This window comes from Ananas comosus, linkage group 1 (assembly GCF_001540865.1).
Source record: "Ananas comosus cultivar F153 linkage group 1, ASM154086v1, whole genome shotgun sequence".
Taxonomy (NCBI): domain Eukaryota; kingdom Viridiplantae; phylum Streptophyta; class Magnoliopsida; order Poales; family Bromeliaceae; genus Ananas; species Ananas comosus.
In genome coordinates this window covers 8808896-8829295 of record NC_033621.1, presented here as the reverse complement: position 1 = coordinate 8829295, position 20400 = coordinate 8808896, and the positions used below count along the sequence as shown (strand labels likewise).

General features: G+C 41.0%; 1 protein-coding gene and 1 long non-coding RNA gene across 4 annotated transcripts in view; one reads left to right on the top strand and one right to left on the bottom strand.

The window, feature by feature from the left end:
* LOC109711358 (formin-like protein 14) overlaps window positions 1-1510 on the bottom strand; it is a 14209-nt gene extending 12699 nt beyond the window's left edge. Inside the window, exon 1 of the mRNA XM_020234395.1 lies at window positions 1379-1510. Within this exon, the coding sequence (XP_020089984.1) occupies window positions 1379-1510 (132 nt within the window). The remainder of the gene's footprint in view (window positions 1-1378) is intronic.
* LOC109718876 lies at window positions 8447-10659 on the top strand. Of its 3 annotated transcripts, none has more exons than XR_002218534.1 (3): window positions 8447-8591; window positions 8779-9066; window positions 10598-10659. It is a non-coding gene; the product is annotated as an uncharacterized LOC109718876 (long non-coding RNA). The 3 variants fall into 3 exon arrangements; XR_002218535.1 differs by lacking the exon at window positions 10598-10659 and adding an exon at window positions 10497-10549; XR_002218538.1 differs by lacking the exon at window positions 10598-10659 and adding an exon at window positions 10508-10547.

Here is a 20400-nt window from a genome sequence, read left to right as displayed (position 1 = left end):
TGGTGGTCTCTTATCATGGATACAGAAAACTCTCACTTTCAACTCAAAAAGAAAGAGTTAAACACCTAGGCACAGTAGTCATCTGTGTAGGCTAAGCGATCCTTGCCGGAGGTCCGTGCCTCCGCCGGTTGCCAAAGGCTCTGAAAAGTAACCATTAACAGGGCGTGAGAACTATTCAAATAGTTCCCAGTGGGCATTTTCTGACTTCAGTGATGCACCACGATGGCCATGTACAAAAGATTGTCAGATAGGCTATAAAGTAGTAAGGAAGGTAAGTTAAACAATGTAACTTCTACATATGATATCTCTACTTAGCTGATTCGCATAAAGATATGAGGGAGGTAATGCATGAAGTAATGTTCTCCACTTCTATATGATTTCACAATGCGAAATAGGTAAAATTCGTTGTTTCTCTTCTAGTCACTGTCAAGTTCGTTACACTAGTCAGTCATCTGTCCACATGTATAATAATACTCAAGTAATCTGAAGGATGACCCACCGAAGATCGTTATGGGCCACTGAGGACGACGTAGGTGTCTGGCCAGGTGCCGATGCTAATGGCGCCCTCGGTAGTCATCATCCCCCCTAGGAAGTGAGCTGCTCCCACGGCTCAAATCATGATCGGCGCTAATCCCGCATGGCGATTATGCATGACAGATGGTATCTCGGTACCAAACAAACAAGTGCCGGCTTGTAGGGAAGCGACCCTTCACAAGCATCGTGCTGAATTGTAGACATGGAAGTAATCACACGAATCTGTCGCACCAGTACAAGTCTCAATGTCTAATAAACTGGAATGTGCAAGGTATTCATCTCTCTCTTGTTTGTATCTACTTATAGCACTTTTATCTAGGATTTCCTTGAATCACTTTATGTTTTATCTAGTGGATTTACAGTTCTATCCGTATCCCTTGTTGCAGGATTTAGACATTTATTATGCTCTGATACTTCTAGATGTCTTTTATTATTGCTTTTATTATTGTTATTTTTAGACGCCTTATATGTTTTAGACGTATGGTGGGTCTGGGCACACGCCGGGCGGGCTTCCGCTGGGTCCCGGGGCGTGACACCCCGGCTATCGTTTCTTTAACTTGCGAAGTGATCAAATCATGAATTTCTTCCTTAGTCAAAGAGGTAGTCTCTTTAAGAACAGTTGTTTTAGCCTGTTCATCAATGACTTGTGGTATGTGTGCTTCCGGCTGGGTTAGAATCTTGGTTTGACGTCGTTGATCCCAGAATTGCTTTTGCACATTCAACATCAAACTCATGACCTCCTCCATCTTCTTATAGAGATTTATGATATCCCTGTCCTTTTCATCAACTTTCTTTTTCAAGGACGCAATCATAACATCCTTTGGATCCCTCGGGAAGTAGAAACCTCATCTTCCTCTCGTGAGTCAGATGGATCACTAGGTAAATCATCTTTATTCTCGATATTTTGTGAAGAACTTGCTTCCTTAGCTCTTGCTTTCTCTTCCGCGGCTTTTCTTGCGGCAGCTCTCGTAAGCATTTGCTGAATGGTTTCTTCTTCATCAACCTACTCACTTGACGACGTATGCCCAATAACTCTTACTGTGTGAATCTCCAAATTTTCTACTTTAGATTTTTCCTCTTTAATCTGAGCAAGAGTTTTGGGCTTCCACTCTATCTTTCTTCCTTCCCATGATAGTGTTGACTTTCGTTGCCATTTCGGCTTCTCAATTTTCTTTTCTAGGCTCACTCTCCCTTTTGCAGCCTTAAAAGTTTTATATATCTGCTTGAAGGCAGAGTTCTTGTCATTGTTTCTTAAGCAGGGACATGCAAAAGATGGTTTTAAATGGGCCATTTCTGACTCTGGGCGCAGAATGGCAGTAGGTGAATTTTTCTTTACAAATCTCAAGGGTGCAAAGCGGTTACGGGCCAAAACGTCGGGCCCGGCGACAAACCTATTATGTTGGGTTTGTTGGGACTTGTTTCCTTTCTTCATCTCCTGTCGCTTCAAAGTACGACTAAGATTTCTCTTGAATGACTTGGTCACAGTGTCCTTGGGGAACGTCAGCCTATTGAAGACTGACGCTTTAGGCGCCATATCAAGTAGCGATGTTCCGTCAATTCGGTTTTGGAACACCAGTCTTCCTTGTAATTCCATCTTCTTTGAAGCGCTGATAGGAGTCATCCTCTCCTTCATAGGAACGCGAGGGGGGTTGGGAATGACGACATTCGGACGCCTCCCACGAGAGGGAAGACGTGGAACCACAATATTAACATCATTCGTGCTAGTAACAGCAGTGAAAGGGGCCATAGCTACAGCGCTAGCCTCTTCTAGGATGGTGCCGAACTGGATCGCAGCACCAGCAGCTCCAATGGTGAGGACAGATGCTGGTAGGCAAACCTGACCTGCATTGATCATCATCGAGCCTGTGGCAGTAGCAGTGTTCTTCGGTGCCATTTCTCCTGCAAGAGAATAATGAGTGTAGATTAAATATCTATCATCTAATTCTATTAGCATAACATTNTAGGTATGATGTACCCGGACTTAAATCGGGTATGGGCTTAGGTATAGTATATTCGAATGTAGATTGAGTGTAACTCGGACTTGGGTTTATATCGAAATGCCCGGACTTGAGTCGGGTTCAGATTTGGATTACCGGTTAGATGTGTAGATTCGGATTGGGTTGGTCTAATATAGAGACTTACCCGGGTTCAAGTACAGGTTCTGTTTTGGCTTTGGGTTGGATTAATATAGAGGTTTACCCGGATTCAAGTACAGGTTTCGGCTTATATTTGGGTCGGATTAATATAGAGGCTTACTCGGGTTCAAGTACAGTTCTGATTTATATTTGGGTTGGATTAATAAATAAGATCTAACTAGGTTCGACTTGGGTTAGAAATTAAGGTTAGGTTAGGTTTAAACTGTTCGGTATGTACTTTGGATATGGTATTATTGGTTTAGTTTCAGGTTTGGATTGGAGTTAGTACGTGTTGGATTAGGTTGGAGAAGAGATATGGTTCAGAAACTTTTGTTTGATAAAGTTGGGCTAAGAGATCGTATATTTTGATCTCGGTTTGGTGTTGGTATAAGTTTGAGCTAGTTTAAGATTTGTATACGAATCTTAACTAGTTTAGTAAAAAAAAAATAAAAATAAAAAATAATAGAATCATGTATACTGATTCCATTTTTATTAATTTTGCTAACCTGAGATTATGTATATGAATCTCAAGTTTGTATTCTTTAGTTTAATCTGAGATTATACATATTAATCTAAAATTAAATTTAGTTAAAACCGATTAGGATTATATATCGGTAGGAAGTGGAATCTCACTTGAGTTTAAATCAAACTGAGATTATATGTATAAATCTCAAGTTAATTTAATTAATTTGAGATTATATATATTCAGGTTGAGGCCTGAATTATATCTAAATTTTGGATATGGGCTCGGGCTCAATTTAGGTCCATATTTCTTTGGGTAAATTATAAAATTGGGCCCAAATTTATGTTTGGGCTGAGCCTGAGTGGTTAGAGCTTGGACTATGTGATTTGAGGTGAGTATGGGCTTGGTCTATATGAGATTTTGAGATGAAAATCATTTAGGATTTGTTTGAGATCAAAATATTTAAATATATAGTTCAGAATCAAATTCATCACTTAAAAAAAAATTCGAATGCATTTTTAATTTGTCAAATTCTCAGTCATGAATAATGAAAATTCAACTTAATTTAATTTGGAGCATCTCGATTTGGTCTAATTTAGCCAAATCGAGAGATTCGATTTTGGATAGAATTAAGGGGTTCGATGAACATACCATTATTCTTCCAATATAAAGTCGATCATAAGAACAACAATCAACAATCTGATTGATTTCTTTTGCCTCTTAAATATAAGAGAATTAAGGGAGTATTTTTCTCTCTTTATCTCCTTTGACAGTGTAGGACAACAGAGATGAATAATCCCTCTTTATCTCTTTTACATTCGTGGGACAACTAAGGTGGGAAAATCCCTCCTTTGCCTCCCTTTTTTGTAACAAAGCTTCCTCTCTCTTTCATAATTAGAGAAGTAATATCTCTCTCTCTTTTGATAATATATTTTTTTTTTGCGAAGAGGAGAGCACCGCTCTCTCCCTTTTGATGAGGTATATATTTTCTCCTTTTAAGAGAAGAGCACCGGTCTTTCCAAGTTCGCCGTCGAAAGATGCCTCTCGGGCATTTCGTCAAGTAACTGGTGGGCGTGAAGCATCTGTGCCAACTCCGTCGGAGCGATATCCTGGGCATTTCATCAAACAATTGGTGGGCGAGGTCGTCAGGCTTCAACTCGTCGCCGTTCCGCAGCATCCACAGCAAGCACCCGTCAACCATCAATGAGAACGCGGAAGAGCAGGTGGTCAACGACGTTGGCGACGGGGAGCCCGCACTCATCGTCGAGGCGCTCGGCGTCCCCGGCGTGGAGGAGGGAGAAGACGAGGTACAGCAGGGTGCGGGCTGAACCCGTGGGTGGCGGCGCCCGATGAGGTCACTGCCGTCAAGATCTCATCGGGGCTGTTCCGACCTCCGCCGATCCGATCGGGCTTCCTCTGGTTTCGTTTGGGAATTTCATCGAACAGGTGGAGGGTGTGGTGTGAAGAGGAAACTTATGGAGATGCGGCGGAGCTCGGTGAAGCTCAGCGAGGGCGCTCAGCAGAGCTCGGTAGAGTTCGGAAAAGATGCGGTGGAGACGCGGCGCAGCTTGGTGGAGCTCGGCGGAGGCGCTCAGCGGAGTTCGGTGGAGCGTGCGCGGGTCGCGCGTCGCCGCAGAGCGGAGGAAGGAGATGAGCTGTCCCCGCGGGAACAGTTCCAAGGGCTTCCCCGGGTCCTCGTCCTCATCCTCATCGCCGGCATAGTCGTCGCCGTCGCCGTCGCGGTCGTTCGCCGCCGCGGGCGCGTCGTCGGGGATCGGGAAGTACAGAGTTTGGCGCGGGGTTTAGTAGTCGGAGGAAGCCGAACTGCATCCAAAGAGTGCGCCCATGAGGGCCGCCGAGAGCAGATCGACGTCGGGGCTAGAGGAAGCGACGATGGCTTGGATCTCGCTCTTCGGGTCCGACGACGCCATGGAGGGGCAGGGGCTTCGGCGACGGCGCCTCCATGTCGGGATTGGAGGAGGCGGAAGTGGAGGAGGAGGCGGAGGAGGCAGAGGGGGCGGCAGCGGCGCAGGGTCGAATCTCACGCTCCGAGGCCTTCGGCGGCGGCGGCGGAGCCACTTCCCTCGCCGCGTCGATTGCGGCGTCCGCCATTGGAGGACCTTCGAGCGCTCAGGCCGGGGCGTTAATGGACGAAGAGCGGCGACGGGAGGGAGGAGGACGAAGACGAGGTTAGGGGTAATAGGTGTGTTAATGGTGAGAGAGAGACAGAGACAGAGACAGAGAGAGAGAGAGAGCTTTGATTGTGGCGTTAATGGAGAAGAGAAAAAAAATATATATATTTTTTTTTACCTTCCTCTTTTTTTGTTTTGTAGACAGTAAGATGGGATGGATTTTTTTTTGGGAATAAGTTTGAAGGTTCAAAAAAAACTCTCTCTTTTTTGTTTCGAGAGGTATTTATGGGATTAGTCGTAACTGTCCTGGAGAATGTGCGTATGGTGCGTGCGTATGGGAGAGGTGGGAAGTTTATTTATGGGATTAGTCGTAACTGTCCTGGAGAATGTGCGTATGGTGCGTGCGTATGGGAGAGGTGGGAAGTGTATTTATGGGATTAGTCGTAACTGTCCTGGAGAATGTGCGTATGGTGCGTGCGTATGGGAGAGGTGGGAAGTTTATTTATGGGATTAGTCGTAACTGTCCTGGAGAATGTGCGTATGGTGCGTGCGTATGGGAGAGGTGGGAAGTGTATTTATGGGATTAGTCGTAACTGTCCTGGAGAATGTGCGTATGGTGCGTGCGTATGGGAGAGGTGGGAAGTTTATTTATGGGATTAGTCGTAACTGTCCTGGAGAATGTGCGTATGGTGCGTGCGTATGGGAGAGGTGGGAAGTGTATTTATGGGATTAGTCGTAACTGTCCTGGAGAATGTGCGTATGGTGCGTGCGTATGGGAGAGGTGGGAAGTTACGAGATAGGATCGTGGGATCATGATATGAAATTGCACATTAACCCTTCTTATTTGTTTATATTATACCTTTTTATAATAAAATATTTATGTGTTTGAAGTAGAGCAAATATGTGAAAGGGAAAGGACTAATTTGCTATTTGTAATATCCATTCATGCCTACGAGAACATCCCACTTTTTTTGTAATCTATGCACCTGGTGCATGGATTAACCTATGCACCAGGTTCAAAATTTGAACTCAAATTTCTCCATGCACCTAGTGCATGGATCATCTCATACACCATTATTCAAATTTTCTCTCTTTCTACCCTCTTTTCTTTTTCTTTTTCTTTTTTTCTTCTTCTTCTTCCTTTTTTTTTTTATGCTTCAACACAACAGTTCATGTATAACATAGCAATTCAAACATGATGAATGCAAGTATACACGGCTTGCACGAGGGCAAGCAACAACCAAACATAAGTGAGAGCAATCTAACTATTACATTTTTATACATTGTATATTGATCACTTTCAATCAAATACAAAGCTTATACAATTTCTTTACATTCATTCATCTCAATTTACAACTTCATCTCACAAATGAACTTATTACATTTTCGCCTCTCACATGATTTTATTACATTTACATTTTACATTTTACATCATCGACATAATAGATGAAAAACATACAGGTGCCTCTATACATAAAGGTAGTATGCAACCTAGAGCATGATAACCACGCCACGAGCCCCGATCGCCCTGCTCGCGCTAGAACCTGCATGGTTAGTGGGATGAGAACTAGAAGAAGTTTCCAGTGGGTTCGGCCACCGACTGTGCCGATTCGCCCACTAGGTCTATTTCAGGCATATGTATTTCAATAAAGAAGGATAACAAACCAACTAATGCACTTCTAATACAATGCCTGCAAGAAAGCAAATCACAGATAGATATTCATATTCAAATACATGATGATTATGCATGCATGTCCTTTTCACTTTCCTATAGTCAACTCGGGGTGCTCCTGGTTTACCCCAACTCACAGTCCACACACTTTCCTTTGGCCTTTACCCAATCAACCTGGGGTGCTCCTGGTTTACCCCAACTCACAGTCCACATATCCCGTCTAATGGGGGAGGCACAAAGCACAACCACCCAAAGGATATTCGCCGGGCACTTCCACCCGTGGTGTTTCTATCACTTCGGAATACACCGCCTGTGGAGGAGCGACCTCCCACAAGCCGGAACCAATACATATGAGTATGATCCCCTCCTCAATTTGAGGAGGTATAGCCAAACCTGTCTCAATGCCACAATGCCGATGAAAGGTCTTTACCTATTCATGCATATACTACCATTTTCCAATATCACAATGATCCTGATGCCACAATAAGCTAAATCTTGTTTAGTCATTTCTTTTAACCATGATGCCACAATACTGATGATAGGTCTTTACCTAATCATGTACGTCACTTTACTAAGCCACAATGGTCACAATGCATAGAATGATCTTTACAACTTTAACCATGATGCCACAATACCGATGATAGGTCTTTACCTAATCATGTATGTCACTTTACTAAGCCACAATGGTCACAATGAATAAAATGGTCTTTACAACTTTAACCATGATGCCACAATACCGATGATAGGTCTTTACCTAATCATGTATGTCACTTTACTAAGCCACAATGTCCACTAATGGGATAGTCAATATTTCACAATGCTTTAATGTAAGGTACTGGACTTCTAAAATTATGAAGTTACGGTGTACATTTGGTTGGAAAGCCATTTGAATGATTCCGGTGAGGTTGCGGTGGAATGTAATATACCGGATTTTAAATATAAAAATAAAAATAAATAAAAATAGTGTGAGATACTATTTTTATTGGATTTAGAGGAGTAAAACATAAGTCAGAAGTAACTTGTGCTGAAATCGGAATAAAAACAGAAGATCTAGAATTTTCTGTTGGAAACGGGACAGATAAATAGGCAGAAAATGCACAGTCTCAGAAAATTATGAAAATTGGAGAATAAGTCAGAAATATTTTTATGAGACTAGATTTAAAGTTTTATATTTTTCTGACACCCGTAGAGTGAGAAATAAAATCCGACAGCTATCTGATAAAGATTACAGTTCGGTACAGTTTTCGGTGACCAAATGGGGTCGAAACTGAAAACTTAAAATATATTCTTACTCAGTACATAAAACCGAATATGACTGTGAAGTTTGAGCTCAAACGGATGTTCAGGGAGTTTCGGCGAAAGATATCAGATTTCGAACTGCCCGGGAGTGAATAGTGTTGTGGTGTTGACTAAAGAGGAGTGTTGACTCCTCTTCTTCTCCTTCAGCCGCACACACACCACACACACGCGCGCGCGCATGGAGGGGGAGGGAAACCCTCCCTTCTCTCTCTAGAGATCTCTCTCATCTCTCTAAATCTCTCTCTAAAAATTGGAGGGTTGGTGGAGAAGATGCTTGCGAACGCGTTGGAGGCGACGGATCGAGCTTTTGTGCGCCCGTTGGAGCGGCGTATTTTCGTCGTGGCGTTCATATTGAGGTAAGATTTTAGGATTTGGCTTAATCCTAGTTTTAAGTGTTCTAATAGCCTCTAATGAGCTTTGTTAGCATGTTGATCCATTTAATTTGGATTATTTTGAGGTTAATTGCATATTAGGGCTCCGAATAGGGTTTTGTAAAATATAAGGGTTTGATCTAATTTGACCCTTCGTAAACCTAATTGCTAGGTAAACGAATGCGTTGGCGAAGACGGTTCGGCGATTCGTCAAGCCGGTGCAAAGTTATTAAAGAAACGGACGTTTAGGCTTGCGTTTTCGCCTGGAGGGCCGAGGCGACGTCGTAAAATCCTGGAAACGGATTTGAAGCACCGTAACAGCAAAACGAAGACCCTTTTTGCCCGAGGTTGCGAAGCGATGCGCGGTTGGTGCGCAATTGCATGTTCCGGCGGAACCGAGCACCGGATGTCGCGGGAGGCCGATTGCAAGTGTCGACAAGCAATCGGAATGCGAAATGAGGTGGGTTGTGCTTACCGAAGCGACTAGGTCGCCCTTTATGTTTAAGAAACATACGAATTCACATTGATGCATATAGTTGTATTGGTAGGCTTACATGATAATATGAATGCTTGAAACATATTATGTAGTTGATATTACCTACCAATGAGATGAAATGTATAATGAATTAAATGCTAAAAGAATGCATGAGATGCTAAGTATAGACTCCTTTGGATGATGATTATATGTATGTTGACATATCATGTGATGCTAATAATATATGTGCATGATGACATATTGTGAATTAACATATTGTGGATTATGTTAAATAGAAACATATACATGATGACATATATTGCATATGATAGAAGAATTATACATGTTGCCATATTGTGGAACATAGTGGATGAATTATGCATGTTGAACTTGGTCGATTAGAGAAATTGACATTGGAAAACAAGAACACATCGAGTGGCATTAATGTAGTGTATTTGACACTAGAGGTTTGAGAACCTAGGGATAGGTGAATCCCTTAGAAAATGCCTTGTGGATAAAGAACTTAGTAAACCTAAGTACCCTCACATGGAGAGGTTGTCGATGAGTTATTGAGATATTGACCCTAGTTGTAGGGCATCCTCACTTGGAGAGGATTTGATTGGGTTGTTGACTCTAGTTGTAGAGCATCCTCACTTGGAGAGGATTTGATTGGGTTGTTGACCCTAGTTGTAGAGTATCCTCACTTGGAGAGGATAGATCTAGCTCACAGTCTGCGTTTGGGATGGTATAGCCATCCAATCCCCACATGGAGGGGATTGTCGTCGAGTACTCCGGAGTGTCGTGCGACTAGGACCACTTGGAGGTCCGGACCACATGGAGGTCCGCAGACGGTCCCGGGCTTGGGTGCACTTGGAGCTCCCTCCCCACTTTGGGATTGAAAGGTGAGTTATTGGCGAACCCTAGGGCTTCGCTACAGATTGGGTAAAAGAACAGTGAACAATGTCATTGAACATTATTATTCGAACATGGATCGAATTCGTTAGCATGATAGTAAACCTTTACTATTTGATGCATGGTATGAGTTTTAGTTGCATCCCAGTTGAGTGGATTTAGGGCTGAGGTGCATGTGAGACATCCTTCACCTTGAGCCTGGCTTTGTGCGGTATTCCGCGTATGATTGACTCAAGACCGAGTCGAGTGGATAGCTTATAAAAGCAGGTTAAACCCTATGAGCAGAATTGTAATTGACAAGAATCTAAGATAGAGGAAAACTTAGAAGTCAATTGGTTGAACTGTGAATAACAGGAATAAAAGTAGTATCGATTGAACTACTAGTTGGTTGCATGGTTGCATAAACTGCATGAATTTCATATTGCATTTTGTGAGGCACAACATGTATTTCAATACTTGAATATATATATCTGTTGGATATCTGTTGGACTAACATGTTGCAGGGCCTCCTTAGACCTATTGGTCGAGCTTTTCCCTTGGGTGGCCGTACCCACTGGGAACCATGGAGTTGGTTCTCACCCCACGTTGTTTTGGGGTGTTACAGGTTCGCACGTGAGCGGCGCGGCGGCGCAAGGCGAGGGCGTAGCTCCATAGATAGCGCCCTACCCCAGAGACCAGAGATAGAGGTACCCCGAGTCGGCATAGCCTAGGGGTAGAGGGAAAAGAAAAGAAAGAGCAAACTTGTAATAATATTGCGATCATTAATTGTATTTGGAAGAAAATGTAATGTAATAATGCTAATGTGATGTAAAAATGAATCTAATGGGAATGCTTGTAATAACATAGGATGTGTTATGTTGTTTGATACCTTCCTTATGCAATCTTGCTTGAATACTGTTCCTGGTTGGAACTTCTTGTACTTGTATTGATTGCGACGCCTAGGACGTACAGGGGAGACTCTGTCCGTTCGGCGGTCTGTCGGCGGCGCCGTGACCCGGCCAAATAGGCGGGTGGTCGCGGGTCGTGACATTTAAGGTTTTACCTTATCTAGCACAATATGTTCTTGGTGCCAATCATGTCACTAGAGTCAATGTCGCCTTTATTTACTATGGATCAAGTCTTTTCTCACTTTCACATACATATAGGGTTGTTCATTTTCTCGTTCTCATGGCTCTACAATAAATTTGCAATGTTCATAAGCAGATAATTGATACAATCAACATTTATCTCATTACCCTACATGCATGAATACAATATTATCAACATGCTCAAAGAAGCGACATAGACATAGAAAGAGATCCAGTGTTTCCGGACAGCTCCCCCCACCTTGTAGGAATGCCGAGAAGCCCCGATTCAATTTTTGTGATTTTTAGACACCTACGCCGCGAGCTGCGGAAATCTGTACCAATTTAGCTTGTTTCTTCAATATCTTCGTATCGGCTCGACGAATCGACGAACCGAGCACACCAACACGTTCGTTGACCTACCAATTAGGTTAACAAAAGATCAAACTCAAGTTAGATCTCAACTTTACAAAATTCCCAAATCTAACCCCTAGGGTTTTCATCTTTATAAACTAACCCCTTAGAACATGGAAATCCATGTCTAAATCCACCATAGTTTCATCAAGTAGCTAGATCTAAAGGAAAATACTCAAACCTAACATTAAAACCATAAAATCCTCAAAACCTAGGGTACTAATCTTAAACTTGAAGCTTTCCTCCATGCTAGGGCTTGCACAAGAGGGTTCATCTCCACCAAGCTTCTCTTTTCCACCATGGCTCCACCATTGGAGCACCTAAGGAGGGAGAGGGAGAGATCTAGAGAGAGAAAGAAAGCTCTCATGTTGGGTTGGAGGGAGAGAAATGAGGGCTAAACCTCATCTCTCCTATATATAAACCCATATACACACATTTACACTTAACCCCCCACACCCCTCTATGTTTAACACATTGCCCCAGCCCAAACTAGGTATTTTCGGGTGCTGGGACCGGTCCCAGGCAGTGAGAGACCGGTCCCCAAAAGGCCAGAAAATCAGCATTCCAGACTTAGCCAAATTTTCAGCATTTTCAGCCTTCGGGTCCGTTTTTTCGCTCGTTTGACCTCCGATTCGTTTCAAATCGAACCGAGACTCACAAGACATATTTTTGAACATGTTTTCATCATCTTTTCATCCATGCCCTTACTAGATTTAGTCCACGGTCCATCATACCCTTTTGGGCCCTGTTTTCGCGCCCTACGCGCATTGAAGCAACCGAATGCTTCCGAACTTCACCGTAACTATTCTAATGGCTTTCCAAGCTAACATACACCATAACTTCATAATTATAGAAATTCGGCATGTTACAGTATGTGTATCTTATGAAACGCAAATCTGAGGCTTTTGAAAAGTTTAAAGAATTCAGATATGAAGTAGAAAAACAAACTGAAAAATCCATCAAGGTTCTTCGATCAGATTGAAGAGGAGAATACCTTAGTGGAGAGTTTCTAAATTATCTCAAAGAAAACGGCATAATCTCACAATGGACCCTTCCGAAAATACCTCAACTCAACGGGGTGTCAGAACGGAGAAACCGAACCTTATTGGATATGGTTCAATCTATGATGAGCTTCACTGATCTTTCTTTATTTCTTTGGGGACATGCTTTGCTTACCACAGCTTACTTGTTAAATAGAGTTCCCTCTAAATCCGTTCCTACCACGCCGTATGAGATCTGGCATGGTAAGAAACCGAGTCTTGGTTATATAAAGATTTGGGGGTGTCCGACCCATATTAAGTGACTACAGGCGGACAAGTTAGAGGTTAGGTCTGAGAGGGCTCGTTTTATTGGATATCCTAAAGAAACTTTAGATTACTATTTTTATATCCCAGAGAATCACAATGTAGTTGTGAGCCGACATGCTATTTTCTTGAAAAAACTGTTTATTCAAGGAGCTAGTGGGAGAAAAATTGAGCTCGAAGAGAGAGTCTCTGAAGAGTAACGAGTCATCAAACCTACAGAACCTATTCAAGCTGAGCCAGTACATGTAGCACCTCCTCCACCTCGTAGGTCGAGTAGAATCTCCCATCCTACTATAAGATACTTAGGTATCGTTATAGAGGGAATAGAGAAAATGTTTCTCATGGGAGATAGGGAACATGGAGATGATCCCAAAACCTACAACGAGGCGATGACAGACATCGATTCCGAGAAATGGCTGGATGCTATGAAGTCAGAAATTGACTCAATGCATTCCAACCAGGTTTGGATTTTGGTAGACCCACTAGAAGGTATAGTACCTATCGGGTGTAAATGGATCTACAAAAAAAAGATAGGTTCGGATGGAAAGGTAGAGACCTATAAAGTAAGGCTAGTTGCGAAAGGTTATAGTCAACGCGAAGGCATTAACTATCAGGAGACCTTTTCACCTATAGCCATGATTAAATCCGTTCGAACACGGCTTGCCCTTGCAGCATACTATGATTATGAGATCTGGCAAATGGATGTGAAAACTGCCTTCCTAAATGGATATCTTGAAGAAGATATCTATATGGAGTAGGCTCTGGGTTTCACTTCCAGTGATGAAAGTCACAAAGTATGCAAGTCGGTCCATTTATGGACTTAAGTAAGCATCTCGGACTTGGAATACTCGTTTTGATGATGTGATTAAATCGTTTGATTTCGTTAAGAATGAGGAAGAACCATGTGTTTATAAGAAGGTAAGTGGGAGAGCTGTCATATTCCTCGTATTGTACGTGGATGACATTCTTCTAATTGGGAATGACATTCCAATGCTGACTTCAGTTAAAATATGGTTATCTAAAGAATTCTCCATGAAAGATCTAGGGGAAGCATCCTATATTTTGGGGATAAAGGTCTATAGAGATAGATCTAAAAAGATGCTAGGCCTCTAACAGAAAATGTACATAGAAGAGGTGCTGAAGAGGTTCGGCATGGAAAACTCCAAAATGGGACTTTTACGCCTTAGACATAGAATTTATCTCTCTAAGAAAATGTGCCCCAATACATTTGAAGAGATTCAACGTATGAGTAAGATCCCTTATGCATCGGCTATAGGGAGTCTTATGTACGCCATGCTATGTACATGACCTGATATCGAGCTTGCTGGGAGTGTCACAAGTAGATATCAATCTAATCCAGGTGAGGAGCACTGGATTGCTGTGAAGAACATACTCAAGTACTTGAGAAGGACTAAGGATATTTTCTTGGTCTTTGGAGGATGAGAGTTGAAAGTACAAGGATATACTGATTCAAACTTTATGTCTGATGTTGACGATAGAAAGTCTACGTGAGGATGTGTGTTCTTATGCAATGGTGGCTCTGTGTATTGGAAGAGTTCCAAACAACTAATTATTGCTGACTCTACTATGGAAGCAGAGTATATTGCCGCATCTGAAGCCTTCTGGTTCAAAAAATTTGTCGCAGAACTAGGTGTGATGCCATCGAATGCCATACCACTATATTGCGACAACAATGGCACCATAGCCCTAGCTAAGGAGCCCAGGTCTCATCAGGAGTCCAAGCATATAGAGCGGCGGTTTCATATTTTACGCGACTACCTCGACAAGAAAGACATCGAGATGCAGAGAGTAGACTCCATGGATAACGTGGCTGACCTATTGACTAAACCACTTAGCCAGCAGAAAACTGAAGTCCACCTTGAGAAGATGGGGCTTAGATATATGGCTGATTGGCTTTAGTGCAAGTGGGAGATTGTTAGATGTATGCCCTAGAAGCCAACCAGGCCGACACACGTATTCTTTCTAGGACATAAATTTGTATTTGACTTTTAAATATTATGAATAACTTTGGATTTTTATTTCCATTCATGTTGTGTATGTGTCCATGAATCGTCCAAGGAATTAATAAGATGATGACATATATTCTCAAGTGTTGAGAATTTGAGACATGTGTCATTGGTGATTAATTCCTAAATGCTCCCGATCAATGGATCATCACGGGGACGGTGATTGATCCGGTGAGATTGGTGCATAGGTCGCTTCCCTTTTGGGTAGACGAGTCTCGAGTCGACAGTGTGGGGACACTGAAGCGAATATGCAGGTGGTTGTTAGAGAACAAGGGTACCGAGCGTGACCAACGCGAGAAGTCACTTGGATGTCTACTCACTCGTCAGTGACTTACTCAATTGTTGCAGTAGTGTGACTGGTCCTTTGACCTGCGGTGCCTCGGCTATTCACAATGAGGTTACTGTAGTTTGACTGTACATACACTTGGTCCCTAGCCATTCGGGTCCTTGCGGTGCATGTTGGCTGCAGTAGGTTCATTGTAGGAATAGGGTGCGCACTTAGATGGAATCTATCTCCCTTGGTAGATAGGGGTGTTAGTCCTATGTGATTTATGAGACCGAGTTTAGAAGACCTTGGCCAGGGCAGAATAAATAGCGGAAAAGGGTTTCCGATATTAGAAACTCGAGTCGAATAAATTTAACATATGACAGACGATGGGGTTTGACGAGTTATTCCATAACCTCCGTCTAGTCGGGACTCATGATAGAAGGATTGTATCACACGGTAACTGCACCAAGAGGTTCAGTATTCCATTCTACTGGAATGCCACTACATGCTGCTAGGCGTCACTGGTGGATTGTGAGACTCATGAGAATTATCTAGATGATCGATAATTCTCATTGGGCTGAGTTGGAATTGTTTCGATCCACTGAAAGGAGTTTCAGTGATATTGTTGATAGTGATCATCAAAATATATCTCACTACCAGATAGAATAGAACCTATGGGGTCACACACATAAGAGGTTATTGATCGGATAGCTAGATCGCGATTATTGAATCGTCGGAGGACCTAATTGTCAATATGTTGATAATTGGACTAATTTGTAATTATTACAAATTAATGGTATTAAAGTGTAAATGTTACAAGAGAGGACTTACTAATAGTTAGTAAATTATAAGAGGACTTATATGCAAATGTTGCATTATTAATTTGATATGATGAAATTAATATAAAGATCGAATCAAATTAGGATTTGATCAATCTAATCAATTAAGAAAAGAATAAATTTAAATATAGATTTGTACTTATCGTTAATTGTGATTATATTATTAGAAAAAGGATTATATTCCTCTATATAATATACGGAAGTTTTTAGAAAATCCTGGCGGTCATCTCTCCTCTCCTCTCTTTCCATCTTCTAGCAAATAGCCTTTTGCAAGGAAGCTAGCACCCCGATGAGTACATCGATCAAATCAAGAACCTTGTGTGGATAACTATAGAGGCCGGACGCGTGTGCGGCTTCAAGAGAACCGAATTTCATGATCATCAAATTGAGGTGAAGATCTATCCGCGAAAAAGGTAAAAATTCGATCTTACTTTTCTCTTTTAATCTTAAAGAGTATGAGGGATCCTAATTGCGTGATTTTTGAGATTGGATCTTGAGAGTTTTGAAAAATCAAATTTATTTGATTTCTTTTTCCGCTGCGTTTTACCGTACGATAAATTGTTAGTTGTTCATCATTTAAACCACTAAATAATTTTGAATGCTTACACCCGAGAGTATCAATGTCACATTCTATTTCCTCTCTCAATAATCTGTTGTCCATATCTTCTGTAAATTATCTATTAGGAATTGGTAGTTTAAACTGGTAGAGTGAACATGAAGAATCTAAGTATACAAAACTTTTCATCTAAGTATACATTTTATAGCCAAATATAAATTGGAGGACGAAAATAACTATTCTTTTGCCCCTTCTTACATAGCAATCGCCCGATTCTATCACACCATAAATCGGCAATTTTTTTTCCATCAGCATTTTTTTTCACCACCAGCAGCTGAAATTTATTGATTTGCATTATAATTCTTCTATTCAATATTAAAAGGCCACTTTCTAGCCCAACACACCAGAGATCAACATTTGTTTTTTATATCATCATCACCTTATCAACAACCTGAAAAACCAAGATCAAAAAACATAAGTTATAAACATATTTAATATTAGTTAGCTCTCCCGATTGCCTACAAAAAGCTCTCCTTAAGAGACAACACAGAAACTACTGAAGGAGAAAGACCAAAAAAAAATTCGAAGAAAACCCTATCGATAGACCTAAATCCATACAAGTAGGGCCCTAAAAAAAAAAAAAGCCCAAAAGAACATAGAAGGGGAATAAAGAACAAAAGCCAAGACACCAAAAAAGGAAGTCCGGTTCAAAACTTTTCATCATTTCCCATAATATCCTGGTGGTGCCGTAGGGTCTTCGTCAGAAAGGCCTTCGCTATTACCCGGACCATGTGCACCAGTTTCAGGTTGTTTAAGTACCGAAAATATTTTTCTAAATTGTCATTCATATTCCTTCCGCTCTGAAACAAAGCGCTCTTTCTCAGCAAGCAGACTATTATAGTAGCCTTTCAATAGGCCGTAGTCGCTCTTTAAGCGCTTATATTTACTGCAGAGAGCAATGCAATCCGAAGAAACTCGTTCATACAGATTCTCGTAAAACTTTTATTCTCTAAATTAGTATCCTTCACCTCTAACGAAAATTCATCACGTAATTTAGCAACAACACCGACGTGCAGTATCCTCCTTGCCTCATCGACAGTAAGGAAGCCGCACCTCAACATCGAATCGCCTCAGTAATTGAATCTCCCCTGGAGATCTCAACCTCGACATACACACTAAGTAACCCTTCATCGTCGAAAGGAACACCATACACCGGCACCACCACAGAAAATCGGTGGCAAATGTCACGCAACAATTCTCGAAAACTAACTTTGACAACTGCAGCTACCATCACTCCACCGATAAAAAAATGGGAAATAAGCTAACCAAATCATAAGGCGAACACCATGAACAAAGATATTTCGAACAAAATCTGTATGCATGACACTCCTACAAAAGAAAAAGGGGTGAAAACACATTAACTAACCACTGCAGAAACTAACTCCCGGGATCGTTCCACCGTATTGTCACCATCAACGACATGCAATGACAGATAGCAGCAGAAAGCAAAAATCAAAGGCCAGATGGGTAAAAAATCTAAGCAAGAATGCAAAAAAAAAAAAAAAAAAAAAAAAAAAAAAAAAAAAGAGGAGTAAAGCAATAGCCCACCGCTGCAAAACTCACTCCTCGCAATCATCCCGCCATTTCGCAAGCATCAAGCATAGCAAACACATCCACATTCATCAAGAAAGGTCAAATAGTAAGCACAGGACCAATCAAATATATATATATAAGCACTTGAGGTTTTAAGGTTTTCTATCGAACACAGAGCACAGCCGAGCGCCAACCGCCAAGCTACAAACACCATAAATCAACAAAGTAGGAGGAGGAAAAGAAGAAGTAATAGAAGCAGCGAAGCAGAAGGGGATTAAAAACCCCAGCATCGAATCGGTATTTATAGGCAATGAAGCAGAGAGGATGAAATCAAGGTCGCCGAATGGGATACCCGCAGGATACCCACAACAGATCCCGTACTGCAAAACCCGAGCGCCATGCCACAAGGACGGCTGCGTTCATCGAAGAAAACGGGACCCCCCGCCGCCTGTCCAATACCCCAGACGAGCCATTAATGAAAGCATGGAGGCGACAGGATAGAATATTAATGAGGGAGGAAAAAGGGAGGGGAGGGGGGAGAAGAGACTGCCACCATGCCAGAGGGGGGTGGAGGAAGTCGTCGAAGGGGATACCCGCAGGACACCCCACAACAGATCCTGTACTGCAAAACCCGAGCGCCATGCCGCAAGGACGGCTGCGTTCATCGAAGAAAACGAGACCCTGCCGCCGGCTTGGTACCCCGGACGAGCCATTAATGAAAGCATGGAGGCGACAGGACAGAACATTAATGAGGGAAAAAGGGGGGCAGAAGAGACTGCCGCCATACCGGAGGGGGGAAGGAGAAGAGACAGCCGCCATGCCACTCGAAAACACCGCTGCGGCTGAGAAGGAGAAAGCGAGCTAGCCCCCCATTTTTTTTCCAAGGATGGGACGCAACAAAGACCAACTCGGAAAGCCCCCTTTTCGTTCAGCTTTTTTATTTCAAGGATGGGACCGGCCGTTAAGGTTTCCTTCACCCTTTTTTAGGACCCGCAGTTAGGGTTTCCTTCACTTTTTTTTTTCAAGGATAAGACCCGTCATTAGGGTTCCCCGAAACCCCTGCCTCGCCCTTTTTTTTTCCAAGCATTGGACCCACCAAACCCTAGGAATGCAGTATTAGGGTTGCCCTTTCATGTTTGATATTGATAAATTTATAAATTTGTCTATTGTGAAGCTGATTAGTGTCTAGGGGGTGCCCATAATGGCTCGTCACAATGTCCACTCCAGTGACCATCTAGTAAATATCGAATCTGCAAAATAGAGCCTACACGGGAGTCATAGTTGGTTAGAATATTATCTTAGGCTAAGTTTAGTAATGGAACAATATTTGAAGGAATAACTTTTTTTTATCCTTAGAATAACCTATTATTCTAGGATACAAAGGAATAAAAAAAATTTTCTATTTAATTTGATATTTTCTTATTTTTTTAGGATAATAAAAATATTATTCGATAATTTTATTAAGAATAATAAACAATAGTAGAAAAAGTGGATTATTTTTTTTTAAATACCAAGATTGTCCTTGTTTATATATCTCTCATGTATAAAAAATTAATATATGTACAATAATACATATAAAAAATAATATATTTTATAAAATATAAAATAATTAAAAATATTATAATATAATACTCTTATAATCATATTATTATATATATAAAACACTTCAATGTTAGTATATAACATATTTCAATAATAATATATAAAAAATACTTTAAAATAATAAACATAAATAAATAAAGATAATATATTTAGGCTGCATTTGGTTCGGAAACAAAGGAGGAATAAGCTCTTGTTCCCCCATTTGTTCCCAAACGCAAATTTTCATAGCCGAGAGCAGTAGTTCTCGAATCCCTAAAATAAGCTGATATAATTCGGTATAAACCTAAAACTGCTATTCCACTCCTTTTTCAAAATCAAGCTTGTCTTCAAGTAGGTGGAAATAAGGTTAATTAAAGTCTAAATTTAATTTTAATTATGATATTAGATTATTAATTAATCTAATTAATATTTTTTTTAATCATTATCCATCATTGGTTAAATAATAAAGTAATTAATTTATTTATTACTTATAATTAATTAGCTAATTAATTATTAACAATTTAATATGTTTATACATAAACTAATATTTATATTGATCAATCATTAATATTTATATTAATCTAATTAATATTTTTACTAGTTATCTAACTAAAATAATTTACTAACTAATTAAAAAATTAAATTATTTTTTCATATTTAATGTTTTAATTAATATACTTTTATTATCCTATACAATATCGATAGCTAATAAATTTATTAATTTATTAAATTATTTTTAATTAATATTTTGATGTTAATTA